General features: G+C 55.3%; 1 protein-coding gene across 1 annotated transcript in view; it reads left to right on the top strand.

Annotated features, from left to right (window-relative positions):
* COL22A1 (collagen type XXII alpha 1 chain) overlaps nucleotides 1-13,880 on the top strand; it is a 268,416-nt gene that overhangs the window by 116,034 nt on the left and 138,502 nt on the right. The window contains exons 13-16 of the mRNA XM_030875888.2: nucleotides 2,754-2,807; nucleotides 3,640-3,693; nucleotides 4,753-4,806; nucleotides 6,706-6,750. Of these exons, the coding sequence (XP_030731748.2) occupies nucleotides 2,754-2,807; nucleotides 3,640-3,693; nucleotides 4,753-4,806; nucleotides 6,706-6,750 (207 nt within the window). The remainder of the gene's footprint in view (nucleotides 1-2,753; nucleotides 2,808-3,639; nucleotides 3,694-4,752; nucleotides 4,807-6,705; nucleotides 6,751-13,880) is intronic.

The following is a 13,880-nucleotide window of genomic DNA, read 5'->3' as shown; positions in this document are numbered from 1 at the left end:
GGGTAAACAGCTCAGAACCTGGCAGGTCGTGAACGTGTAGCGAAGACTGGCCGCCAGCAGCACGTCTGTAATATCCCCTTAACGTTTTCTTTAGTCTACCGTTAATTTTCCTGCTGGTTCTGCCGTTAGCGCTAACGATAGCGATGCTAGTTGGTGTCTGGTTGTCACTCTGTATTGCAGAAATCACTTGTGTCTGTACTGGTTGCCTCTTTCAACCTCGCTTGAGTTTCAAAATAGTCAGATAGAGGGGCAGGCAGGCAGGGAATTCACCCCTGTTGTGTGGGTGTGGAAATAGAGGCTGAGAAGTCTCCGGCCACAGCTGCCCTGCCCTTACAGGGACAGCTGGACCCCAGAAAGCACCCCATCGACTGCCACTTGTCCTGAGGAAGTGGCCACCGCAGAACACCCTGGGCCCTTGATGTTGAACAATCCTTCCTCGTGTGAAAATACCCAGACTGTTCGCCTGCCTTTGTGTCCAGCCAGGGAGAGTCAGACGTTCCCTAAGACCAACGAGAAAGTCTCTCCGCTTCGGAAATCCCACCTAAGTACGAGGCTTGCCAATCAGAGACTGCCTTCGTCTTTCTTCTTCTTACTCAATAACTAACTCCCTTTTAACACTTTTGAACCCCTGCTGATGGCAGCCTGGTCCCCTGGACGCACGTGGGTGAAGGACTCGGTTTTGCCCCTGAGGAGGTGCAGGGTCCCCGCACGTGCCCCAGGGGCAGGTCAGGCGGGCAAGGACGCTGTGCAGAACCGCCATCCACAGAGCAAGTTTAAGGCTTCAAGACAACCTGCCGTGAAGGACCCTGTTTAACTGTATTTAACTGTAGTTCACAAGCTTATTTGACCCAAGGACTTGGCAGTCTTCCCCCCACCCTGTCACACATTAACTACAAATCAAACAGGTATCGTGCAGACCAGCTTTGGAAATGTTACATGAACCCCCGCAGAGACACTTCATACTTATGCAAGCTCCACAGTGTCTGTAGTTGTTTCCTTTTTTATAGAAGGTGAGACCGAGATTCTGAGATCAAGTAATTTGTCCAAACTGGCCCACCCTTCTCTAAGGGACGGTTGCAGGAGCACGAGGGTTGCATTCAGCCTGCCGAGTCCCTGAAGTCCCGCCCCCCAGGCTACCTTGCCTGCGACGTCCCCTCTGGAAGGTTCCACTCACGTTAACTGATCTCCTTAGTCTCCAGGACTAGACCCTCCTGGCCCCGAGCTTAAGAACCAGACACCACTTCCCAGCAGATCAGTGTTTCGTGAGAGCACAGGCGCCCTGTGGGCACCGTTAAATTGCTGGGTGACAGCAGGAGAGGGCACCTCATGTGGCCGCGATGACAGCGTGCCGGGGGTAGAGGTGTCCCCCCAGCAGGGGTGTGCTTTACTGCCCCAGCACCCCCTCATCCTCCCAGCGACCCTGCTGGTGTCACCCTCCACACTTGGACGAGGGGCGAGCGCCACACAACCTTTCAGAGTGGCTGCCTTCGGGGTCTCGCAGCTAGAAGGGTGCAGAGCTGGGCCAGAGATGTCTCTCCGTCTGTTTTTCTCTCCAATATCACAACAACTTAGAATGTTGAGACCATGGAAGGCACTTTGTAGAAGTTTTAAAAGTGTGTGTGTGTGTGTGTGTGTGTGTGTGTGTACAGACATACACGGTTGCATCTTAATTTATAGATAAAAACTAGAAATGTATAATGTGTGGTGTGTCTTTCAGAAAATAAGACCTGTCTCGAGGGCTTATTACGAGTACTAAATAACACAGTATATGAAGACATCCTACAGGGTCCAGCCCTTAGTGTTTTCTAAATATACTTATAGGTTCATCAGTTCAGTCATTCATTGAATGTCCAGCATCGTCATTTCACAGATGGAAAAGCCCAGAAAGAGGCACTGACTTGCTCCGTGTCCCACGGAAAATTGATGGGGAGGGGGCAGCTGGGGTGAAGGTCTTGGCGGAATCCTTTGATTTGAATCAGGTGGTGTGGGAGCTGGACAGGAGCAGAGGGCTCCTGGATTTCCCTGTTTTTGAGTTGTCCCCCGTCCATCTCTAGGAGGCATGGTTGGGGGGGTCGAGCAGGTCCCCACAGCTGCTCCATGAGCGTGCCCGTCCCATGCTTCTGCACCGTTCATCAGAATGGAGTTCGCCCCAGCTTAGGAAACATTTTCAATACCTGGTCTAGCCCAGTGGTCCTCAACTGGTGTGAGTTTTACCTCCCAGGGGACGTTTGGCGATCCCTGGAGGCATTTTGGGTTGTCACACCTGGGGAGTGCTACTGGCATCTCAGGATGCTGCAGGACATCCTGCAACACCCAGGACAGCCTCCCCACCCCCGAACAAAGAATTATCAGCCCAGTGCTGATGGGGCCCAGGTCAAGAACCCTGCTCCGGCCTGGTGCTGTGCTGACACGTGTGACTCCGGTCCTGGAGGGGGGTCAGCCACACGGCGAGTTAGGGGAGGGCGGGGCAGGGGCGTCTCACTCCCACTGTCAGGTGCATATGTATCCCCTGGGGGATCTTGTTAAAACATGGGCCCTGATACAATAGGCCTCCAGTGAAGCCTGAGAATCTGCATTTCTCACCCTCTCCCAGGAGGCGCCCTGGCTGCAGGTCTGGGAATTGCCCTCTGAGTCGTGGTGTCCTGGCCACAGGTCCTGTCTGGCACTTTCTCCGCTGCACCAGCATCCTGAGAGCCTGTCTCCAGTGCTGTCCTCACCCTGTCCTAATTGCTGTTCTCTTTCTCTCGTCCTAGGGTTCCCTGGGCCTGCCGGGTCCCCCTGGGAGAGACGGCAGCAAAGGCATGCAGGTACGTCTGTTCCCACAGGGCAGCACCGGGCTTGGGACCTCCTGATCAGAGTCCCCTGTCCCCGAGTGGGGTGGCCTTTGCCAGGGCCAGGCCTGAGCTGGGGCTTCTTTGTACCAGGATCTTCCCAGGTCCCTGGAGGCCAGCCTGATAGTTATGACATCACCAGCAGCAGCCGTTGCCACCAGGCATCTGCCACCTATGTGTCCCTGGAAGCTGTTTTCTCACTTAGCTGACAGGCAGTCCTGCATGGGAGGTCTTGTCCGATGCCTAGACCTGGAACCAAGTCGAGGTCCAAGCTGAGGGATTCGGTTCCCAAGTCCCCGGTTCACAGCTCAAGGAGTCGGTGAGACCCCAGCAGCAGCCTGCATGGCCAGCCGGCCTCCCTCTGGGGGGCACCCCGACTCCACCTCTGCACCCGCAGCCTCTGAGTTGGAACACAGTCTAGGACCCCAGGCAAAATGTGACCTCAACTCAGGCGGGTCAGTCCGATCCAGGACAAATGGGCCCTCTTCTCCAGCAAGGACCCAAATGGAAACCGGCTCGGGTTCTTGGCGGCCCCTGATGGGCAGGCGAGCCACTATGCTTGCTCCACTGTTCTGTCTCAGCTGAGTTTTGTCGGACCAGCAGCAGGAGTGGATGGGGACTGAGGTGATGAACACCCGCAGTGAAGATCAGCTCCTTTGCTTGTAGAAAGAGTCTCTGGGGGAGCTGGGTCTCAGCTCACCGGTGGTTACATCGTTTCCGTGCCGAGTTCTAGTTCCAGGAAGAGATGCCTCGGGTGCCTGGGCCTGTGTCCGCCGGGTTGTGACCACATGCTATTCTGTGTGTGCAGGGGGAGCCGGGAGAGCCAGGAGAGCCGGGGCTGCCTGGAGAGGTGGGCGTGCGGGTAAGTGTTGCTTTGAGTTATTCCTCTCTTGTTCCTGGTGTACAGATCTTGATGCAAAACGAACTTTTTGGGTAACATTTCCTTAGGTGTAGAGCTGATGCCCAAATGGGTTCCCTACCTACACTGCTTATGCACCACACCCGGGCTCATGTGTGTATGTCCACACATCCATGATGTTTCTAAAGGCTTACAGAAAATGAATCGTACCGTACTCTGCCGTTTATCTTTTTTAACAAGAGACCTATCTTTCCACACCAGTATGGATCGACACCACCTATTCTCTTAATCAGTGCATGTTATTCCATCATATGGATGTGTCGTAATTTACATAACTTTTCCTCTATTTGTGGCCCTTAAGGTTATTTCTGATTTCATCTTTTTCACTAAAATCAGTAAATGCACACACACATGTGCACGTGCACACGTTTCTCTTACGTATACTGTATTTTTATTTCCGTAGGCTAGATGACAAAAATTGGGATACCTTTGGCTGAGGAAAAGAACATTTTAATTTTAATAGATTTTAACAGATATTGCCCAGTTGGTAGCCTAGAAATCATAGCAACCCATGGTCCAGGCAGCAGAGGGGTCTCCAGGCCCTGCAGACTCCCGTTGGGCTTTGTCAGGACACGTCTGGGTTGTGCTGGCCCCACGGCGAAGTATGAGCGATGCGCTGAGGGAATCAGTCATGTGACCAAGAGCTGTGCACATGTCCTGGCCAGATCCTGGCATGGCCGTGGACCGCGGGGCACGTGGAAACGAGACAGCCGCACTGGACTTCTGATGGCTCAGCACACTGTTTCCTGTTCCTCGAAGTCAAGCAGAGTTGCGTGTGAATCCTGGCTCCACCAGGCAGGGGGTGGCACGAGCTCTGCGTGGGGCAGGGAGCAGCGGAGATAGAGGGGTCTCTCGGGGAGACCTTGTGCGGGCGGCACGGTGGCACGTGGTGGGTGAGAAGCAGCCCTCTCGGCCCTGAACGTGGTCACCGACAGAGTGTGACCTCTGCTCCTGCCTCTTCTGGCCATTCCCAAACCTTTTTTTGTGAACACGCTTCTGCAGGGACCCCAAGGACCTCCTGGACTTCCCGGACCTCCCGGCCCTGTCGGAGCTCCTGTAAGTAGAGGCAGCTGTGTGGAAGGGGCTCTGTCGCCTCTGCCAGGGACTGGGACCCAGGCTCTGACAGGTCTCCATCCCACATCTGTACACGGAGGACATGGCAGTGAAGCATGGGTGATTCTTCTTAGACCAGAAATGCTTACATGTTATGGTACTTAAAGGATCTCTTAGCGATCATGTTCAAATGCACGTTCCCAGGGCCCCATTCCCAGCTAAAGCAACAGGTTTGTGTGGAGCCCAGGAATCTGCATTTTTACCCAGCAGCCCAGGTATTTCTGACACTTGACCTAAAGAAGCCATTTTTTACCAATCTGTCTAGTCAGCCGCTCCAGAAAGGGGTGGAGTCTTTATTATAAATTTTCAGCCCCTAGAACAGTGCCAGACACAGGGGATGTTTGGTGACCAAGTGCCCCGTGAACAAAGCGATGGACAAGTAGATACGGTATATAGTGAGCAAAGTGTCTCCTTGAGCCTCTAACCTTGTTTTTAGTGCTTGTTAAGAAAGATTTGAGATGCTCTCCAAAGGAAAGAAGCAGTGTTAATGGTCGTTTTCAAACAAGGCAACCTGCATTGCCTCAGGGGCATTCAAAACCTCTGACCTCTGTGTATCCGGCCAGAATATTTGGCTGGAATTAGAATGGCCTGTATATCCAGCTGCCCCCAGAGGCCTGAGTGGTCCGCAGACCCTCTGCCTTCCGGGAAGGCGTCCTGTGCTCTGGCCCTGTGCCTCTTCCCCAGGCACCAAAGATGTAAGTATTACTCCTGGGATCCACAAGCAGGCCTGGCAGTCTGCCCCCTTTAACATCCTTTCCTTAGAGCATCCAGGAAGGGAGAGGAGAGAGAGGGGACACAGGGCATTCACCTAGTAACACAGGATGTACTCAGGCCTCTCCAGCAGGGCCATGCCCCAAGCTGCATTCCTGCCCGGGAGCAGCCGTGCTTCCACCAGTGGGGGTGCTGTGACCCGGCATCTCACCGCACACCCTACACATCTCAGAGGAGCAGACACACGTGCATTCTGATCTCTGCACTGTCATGTGGGGCAGTAGCCTTCAGGTAGAACTTCTGCAAGATTCTCGTGCAAACCAAGGGATTGATGTAGCCATTCCTTGGCTCACTTATTCAACAAGTGTTTATGGACATCAAGGGGCAGCTGCTTTTCCAGACCGTGGGGTGCGGCACTGAAGGAAAGGAGGCGCTGCCCTCATGGGGCTGGCATTCTGCTTGGGGGAGGCCACAGATGTGTCCTGTGGGGCTGAGTGCTCGAGGAAAGTGAAGCCTGGTGAAGAGGATGGACGGTAGGCGGGCGGGGCAGGGACTGTAATTTGAATCGTGTGGTCAGAGAAGCCAACACCTTGGCTGGCGTTTCCATCGCTTCTGCTCACAGAGGGGAGGGAATCCTTAGTGCAGGTTCTAGGTGTTGCTCCTGAGGAAGGTGGGGTGGATGGAGGGTGGGGCAGTGGCCCTGTCCCTGGGGGAGGTGGAGGAATGTGGCTTAAAGGGGCCCAGAGTCTCAGGTTCAGTGTTGGGCTGCTCCGCCACTCCATGATCAGACGGAATCACAGGCTCTGGGTGGCAGTGGGGACTGACTCCAAGGCCACCTTCCTGCGATTGACCAGATGAGCGCAGGGACCAGGGTGGGTTCAAGTCTTAACAGGGAGGACCTCGATGATCCAGGCGGGGGGACCAGCCCCGGGAGCTCACGTCTCACGCAGCGGGGGACCCAGATCGCTGCCCAGGCCTGAGGGGGGAGTGCAGGCCGCTGTGCGGAGTGAGGCGGCACGGGAGACAGACCTTCACTGCCACCCCAGGCAGGCAGGCTGCCCACGGGCCTCAGACTCAGCGCAGAGAAGCTGGACGGGGCTGTCCTGTTACTCATCTTCCCCTCTTCCCCAGGGTCTCCATGGAGAACGAGGTGAAAAGGGAGCCCAAGGAGAAAAGGTATTTCCAATCTGCTTCAGTCAATCAGTGCAGCTTTCCATAGACAGTGTGTGTGTGCACGTGTGCGTGCATGCGTGCGTGCGCGCACTGGCGGGTGAAGCCCGGTGCAGAGGAGGCATTAGTTTCCCAGCCTTCTGAACGTAAGATCTGGGCCCAGAATGCTGTGGGCTCGGTACCTGCAGGGGCTGCAGTCCCCTTGCAGAGACAGGATTTCGGGTTTCCTGGCCAGAGAGGTTTTTGAAAGAGCCTTTGGATCCGGACTCAGTTCCGGTTGCTGCCATGGACTTACATCTCCCTCGGCAAGTTGCACAAGTTCTCCACACCTCGATTACCTGACTCTCCCGCGGAGGGAGGGAGCCTGGTGACAGCTGTGGCCGTGGGGACCCCCGTTTAGCCTCGTATATCAAGTGCTGTGACCCAACGTCAGCTGAGACTCGTGAACGCACGTTGCCACCGAGGTGACGTGGTCAGGGCGGCTGAGGCTGGCCGTGCCTTCGTGGTGAGGCCACCGGGTCAGGGCGGGCTGAGGCGGGCCGTGCCTTCGCGGTGAGGCCACCGGGTCACAAGTAATCCTCAGACCAGATCCTTCTATGGGTGCTAAGGCCGTAGAAGGCTCGGGGTTCTGCTGGGTGGGGGTGAGGACCGCATATCCCCCCTGACCTCGCCAGACAGCAGCTGGCATCAAACTCTCAGGAATCCCAGGCCCATCTGTTCATGGGGCTCCTTCAGATCAAGAGCTAGAAACTGGCCATGTGCCAGACCCTTTTTCAGCAGCTACCCTGTTCCATCTTCCTAGAGTACTTGTTACTCTAGTTTTATAGGGAATGTCTAAATTATTAAGAAACTTAATTTTATTTCAGTATATTTGGAAAATAGGGAAGAAACAGCCTCTAATTCCACCATCCTGCTACAACTGCGGTGGCCAAGTCCCTGTAGGACTTGTTCTTGTGTGCCCCGTGTCTTCCTATATAGTCACACGTGACATGTTCTGCTTTGCATCCGTCTTGTCTCGTGTTCCTGCGTGGAGCCTCTCCCCAGCATATGCTGCTGTAGGCTTTTACGATTTATCTTAAGCGGCTGCACAGCGTCCCGTGTGTGACTAGACTGTGATTTATGTGCCCGCTCCCCTATTATTGATCACTTAGGGTTTTTTCCAGTTTTTCATGATGAAAAACACTGCTTTGGTGACCATTTTTGCACCGATAGCTTTATTTTTCCAATTTAGGATGGTTTCCTTAGGCTGCTCCCCCAGAAGGGGGGCTCCAGGCAAAGAAAATGAATGTGTTGTGTGGCTCTGGAAACACGTGGCCCCGAGGCTTCCCAGAAGGCTCCTCAGAAGGAGGGAGGGGGCAGAGGCTAGCATACCGCCCACCTCAGCTCCAAAGCATGGTTTCTGTTTGTGTGGTTATTCAGTTTTAATCACTGTAGCTTAAAAAGTGAAACACCTGACCCCGTGGTCATCATGAGTTGCGTCTCTTGGTTCTTTTGAGAGTTTCATGTGGCTCCGTGCATTTGGTTGCAGGTAGAGCGCCTCTCTGTGGCCCTCTGCTCCTTCCCTTTATAAGGTAGAGTCTTGAAAGTGACACTTGGGATATCTGAGGATCCAGGCACAGGGCTTGATGGGCAGCTCTGGTGCACGAAGGAACAAGGTTCTCATTTGAAAGCCCCCGTGGGAACAGGCAGGGTTTGGGGAATGGACCCGGCAGTAGGGCTGAGCTCCAGACCAGCAAAAGGGACCCTGAGACTCCGTGGCCAAAGTGCGTGTGTGGCCGGCTCACCAGTGATTCCGGCCAAAGGCCCAGGTGCGTGGACACCCCCCTGGCTGTCACCTGTGGGCACAATCAGAGACCCAGGCCTGTGCCCTGGCCTCCAGGCCTTCAGCGTCCCGCCAGCCGCTACTGAATGCCCGGTGCCTCACGTCCTGCGCTGACGGTGGCAGCGCCAGTGAAGACTGAGGACAGGCCCTGCTTTCGAGGCCCCAGGAGTTCAGTGGGCCACACGGATTCACAGGGTCAATTCACTTCGTGGTCCTGCGAGGTGCGCAGTGCCCCGTGTACAGCCTGGAGCGTGGATAGCCCTCCGTAGGCCTTGGCCAGACCAGTCAGTGAATAACAGGTGAGTCCTGTGTCCTCAGACCAGACCCCCCCTATAAGAAGGATAACTGGTGAATCGAAGGTGTGGGAACCGAAGCAAAGGACAGTAGCGTGGACACGGCTGGGTCGTGTAAGGACAGGAGGTGGATGCAGCCCCCCAGTAGCTCCGGGACCTTGGCCATCAGATCCACGTGCAGTACTGACACAGCACTGCAGGGCACAGACACCCAATGCTTGATCCCCTGGGCAGGGCTCCCCGCACAGAGGGGTCAAGGCTGTGGCTTTGCCGCTTGCCTGAGGCCCGGGGCTGGGCCAAGCCTGCAGTCACGGCATCTGAGGACCCACGGGCAGGAGTTCGTGAGGGTACCCCACCCGCAGAGGACTCTGCTTTGCTTCATGTGGGGACCATGTGCCACCAAACACCCTGGGGTCCGGGAGACGTGGGCTCAAGCCACGCAGCACTGATGTGAAGTGTGCAAAAGGAAATGAGGAGGGAAAGAAGCCTCCTTACGGGGCCTCAGTCCCTGCATTGTAGAATCGCGGGCGGGATCTGGATTGAGCCAGACGCCTGTTCCCAGCCCTCGTCCATCATCTGGTTCACACGCAGTGCCTGGGGTTTCCAGACGCACCTCCCACAAATGTCTTCTACCTCATGAAGGAATATGGAAGGAATCCTCCCCGTTGAAGCTATGTTTTAAGTGCGTTTTTTTTTTTAATGTGCTGGAAAGGACCCAAAAAAGTAAAAACATAAGTTCAGTCCTTAAGAAGCTGCAGTCTGACTGGGGGCTTGTGAAAAGCTAAGCTGATGCATCCATTTGTTTATTCACCCATTCCACATGCCCACCCCCCAGCACCCAGCTACAAATACTTTAAATATTCGTGTGACCTCCTTCAGCTCTCTGCTCAAGCGCCACTTCCTCAGAAGTCTTCCTCGGTCCCCAGGCCTGTCCCAGAGCTTGCACGTCCGTGCCCCTGGAGCCCCTGTGGTTTTCACCCTCACGGGTCATGTGTGTCACATTTGTTTGCCTTTCACCCCCTACCCCCCCACACACACGCCTGTAGCCCCCTGGCAACTTGAGCACGCCGCTCACACCCTGTTCACCTCATACACCTCTGGGGCCTCACGCCCTGGGGTAGTACCTGACACGGAGCACCTGGCCAGGCCTCATCTACCGATGCGCTGGGCACCAGGTGAGGAGTGATGCAGGAGCCAAGGTCGGACTCAGATTACAGAGGACCTTCAGTAGCAGGCGTGTGAACTTGGACTTCTTTAGAGATGCGTAGGGTGGATTTAGAAGATGCATCTTAGCACTTAGGCTTAGGTGAAGCCTCCGGAGTGGATGAAATGGTGAACAGGAAGCTGCATGGACCACGTCATGGAAGCCAGGAAATGTCACCGACAGAAAGCAGAGCACGAACACTGCGCCGTCCAAAAGATGGCCTCCTGAGCTACCTGGTCGCAGCAGTTTCAGCTGAGCTTCTGAGGAATTTGCATTGCCCGGGGTTTTAGTCGAGACTGAAGTACAGAGCTGAGGACTCTTCGCGGGCCTAGGGGGAGCCAGCTCAGCCCCAGAGGAGATGGGCCGGCCACTTGATGTACCAGAACCTCAGTTCTCATCTGCGGAATGGAAACATGCACAGCCTCCCTGAATCTTGTTGGAACCTTGGATGAGACACAGAATCAAAGTGTCCAGCACATAACTGACACATCCACAAACATTCGTGTCCTCTCCCACCTGTGGTTCAGGGGAAAACTCAGTCGTACACTCAGTGCTTTGTTCTTCCCAAAGTTCTGTTTTGAAGTAACAGCCTTTTCCCATATAATGCTGCGCGGCTTGTCCATTAAGCTTTTGGAGTCTTAAGACTTTTTTTCCAGCCAAGAAACGCTGCATTCCTGTCAAAATTCTAAATTATCAGATCTGGAAAGGACCGCAGATAACCCTGGAGATCTCCCGTTATCGTCCAGAGGGGGAAACTGAGCCCAGAGGCGATGTGTTTCCTGATGCAGCCCGTTATAAGGCGAGCAGGTGCTGGAAACGTCTCACTCCCAATCTGGGCTTTCCCCGCAGGACACACGGGGCTGAACGGTCGACATTCCCCAGGGACTGTTTCTTCAGACCGGCCACAGCCCTGCCCCCTGCAGGCGCCACCTTGCAGGGAAGCTTGGGAAGTGGGGGCCCGCCTGCAGGGGAGCCCCAGGAGAGGAAGTCCAGCCGGTGACCCATCAGCCTCAGCCTCCCCAGGCTGCACCACGCAGCAGCATCGTGGCATAGAGGAAGCCCCGCACAGTGTTTCTGGAGCCAGCCTGCCTGCGTGTTCAATCCTAGTTCTGGGATCTGCAAGCAGGGTGACCTTTGGAGAGTTTAGTTAACCTCTGAGTCTCAGGTTTCCTCAGTGCTGAGAGTAACTATCTGTTATGTAAGGCTACCATGAGGATTAAATGAGTTAGTATCTGTAAAATGCTTAGAGCAGTGCCGGGCAACATATGCCATATTTATGGAGGGTGGGGAGTCAGAGAGATGGAGAGAGAGAGAGATAGAAACAGCCCGACAGAGAAGGATGGGGGCGTGCATAACCTGAGCCCTGCGAGCTCAGCTTTGGGTCTGAGCTCCGGCTCCCTTGCCGACTTTTCTCCGTGACCCTGGGGAGAGCTGGTTCCTTCTCTGCACCTCTGTTTCCCCATCTGTCAAACAAGAAGCCTGGGCTGCATGATCTCTTAGGCTCCTTTCCAGTTCTTATATCTGATGAGTACTTAAAACAGCTTATTTTCTTGTGAACCTCTCAGATTTCTTAAATCAGCAAGAAGGAAGTTTCCATTTCCCCTTGAGACAGGCGCATCCCGCTGCCTGGCTTGGCCAGACGTGGAGCTGGGCCAGAGAGAGCCAGTGGCCACGCATCACTAGGCCACCTCCGTCAGCCGCGTGGCAGGGCCTTCTCTGGGAGGTGGGGGCCGGGAGTTAGCCCTTGCTTCAGGCGTCTTCCAGAAGGTGCCTTGCAGGCGCAGCGAGGCGTGGAGGCTCTGTAGGCACAAGCACCTCCTAGTGATTGAGGGGCAGTGAGGCCCGAATGGGTTGTCCAGGGGCTTTTGGGCTTGGGGCAGTTGGCAAATGGTACAGTGTATCTAGTTAGTCACAAAGAGAGGAGTCCACTCCCTAGGGGCCAGAAGTTGGACACGGCGGCCCCGGCTCTTCTATCTGGAAACCGTGCTTCCTACACAACTTCGGGTGGGTGAGTGTGGCAGTCGAGCTCCTGAGGCCCCAGGGAGGACGTTCCAGGGGTCCTGCCCGCCCTGGTTTGGGACTAGGGAAGCCCAGGCCTTGGGGGCTGGAGTGAAACGGTCAGGGCACCAGCTTTGGAATCAACAGGACCAGTCTTACCCTGGCCCTGCCTCTGTCAGCTCTGGGACCTCACACCAGCTTCTAGTCTCTCTGACCTGTGTCCTTATCTAACATTTAGAGGTAACACCATCTGTCTCAGGAAGTGACCCTGAGGATCTGATGAAATTAGTTGTGAGAGCAGCTACAGGACTTGGCACCCGGTAGGCACCCCCTGAACATTTAACAAAAGGGAGTGGGAGTTTTGAAGGGACTGTGGCCATGGTGCATCCCGCCCACACCAGCCCCCAACTCTCTCTTACGATGAGTCGTCAGTAAGACCATAGCCTTCAATCCACCTAGCTCTGGAAGGGCTGGCAGTGTTGCCCACCAGGTGTTACTGGGATGAGTATTTGTTGACTTTCTCCTGTGTGCTGGGTGCATGTGGTTAAATCTTTATGGAGCAAGTGCCCAGTGGAAGAAGCACACCACACACACCCTCCCGCATTAAATGTGCAGAGGGACACGGAGATTTCAGGGTCCTCAAGACTAGGCAGCCTAGATGGCAGGGGCTGTGGGCGGGTTTTGTGCTTTAAGCGGGTTGCGTGTGCCCTCTGCTGTCGGAGACCTAGAATAGCAAGTGGACCTGGCCTGGGGGAGCGCCCCCCCCCCGCCCCCTGCCTTCACCGCAAGCCCCCAGGATTCAGACAGTGAATACCAGATCTCCCCCTCTTGAGCTGTGTGAGCCAGGATGGCACACTTAATCTCTGAGACTCAGTTTCCTTTACTGAAAGCAGGGACAGTGTGTCATAGGATTGATGTGGATTTTAAAGGAGATAGTGTGTGTTCAGCTCCTGGTACCCAGAAGATGCTGCAGACACGGATTGAGTCTGCTTTGATTTGCAGATTCCAGGCTTCTGGTGGGCTGTGCTCGCGCTAGTTTGAACGCTGACCCCATGCTTCCCTGTGACTTCGTCCCACCTCCTATCCCAGCAGGGCTCGGAGGGTGTGGCAGTTAAAGACCCGCTCGGAATGCCGCCGTCGTCTTCCGTCTTCCGGCTCCGTCGCCTCTTTGTCCCTCGGCTCATCTCTGTCCCTCGTCCGTCCTCTCCTGCTCATTCCCTCCCTCTCTCATCTCCTGCTCCTGGAGGCAAACACCTATCAGCACCCCAGTCGCATCCCTCCTGCCCCACTCTCTGTGTGCTGACCAGGGAGAGACCGCCGATGCCACGTCCAGCCGAGTCCGAGCCCTGCACCCTGCAGCTGTCCTGAGTGGCAGCCGGGAGAAGTCTCGCCTCCGGGCTCCACTGACCTTGATGAGTAAGTGCAAGGCTGTTAAGAAATAGGGTCTTGGGCTGCGAGGTAGGATTTGTGAAACAGTGCCTGGTCAACACTCCTTCCTTTGCTGAGCCCTGTGGAAGTGCCCCGGGGGACATTCAGTAGGCTGGCCCGCCACGAGGAGAGCTCTGGAATGGAAGTCCGGAGGCCTTGACTTCAGTCCTGGCTCCATCGCTAAGTTTCTGTGTGACCTTGGACAAGCTCTACCTCCTAAGGTTGTCAGTTTCCTCCCCTGTAAAATGAGGGGGTTGGCGTTCTTGCCAGATCAGCTGCTCTGGGAATCAATGGAAGAGATGCTTGGGGTCCTCTAGGGGCCTCTGCTCAGACCCCACGGGGTGGTAGACATAGAAGATTGAGGGTCAGGGGAATCCAGGTTCTGGTGCCA

This window comes from Globicephala melas, chromosome 17, assembly GCF_963455315.2.
Source record: "Globicephala melas chromosome 17, mGloMel1.2, whole genome shotgun sequence".
NCBI lineage: Eukaryota > Metazoa > Chordata > Mammalia > Artiodactyla > Delphinidae > Globicephala > Globicephala melas.
The sequence above is the reverse complement of the archived record's forward strand: the minus strand, read 5'-3'. Positions and strand labels throughout refer to the sequence as shown.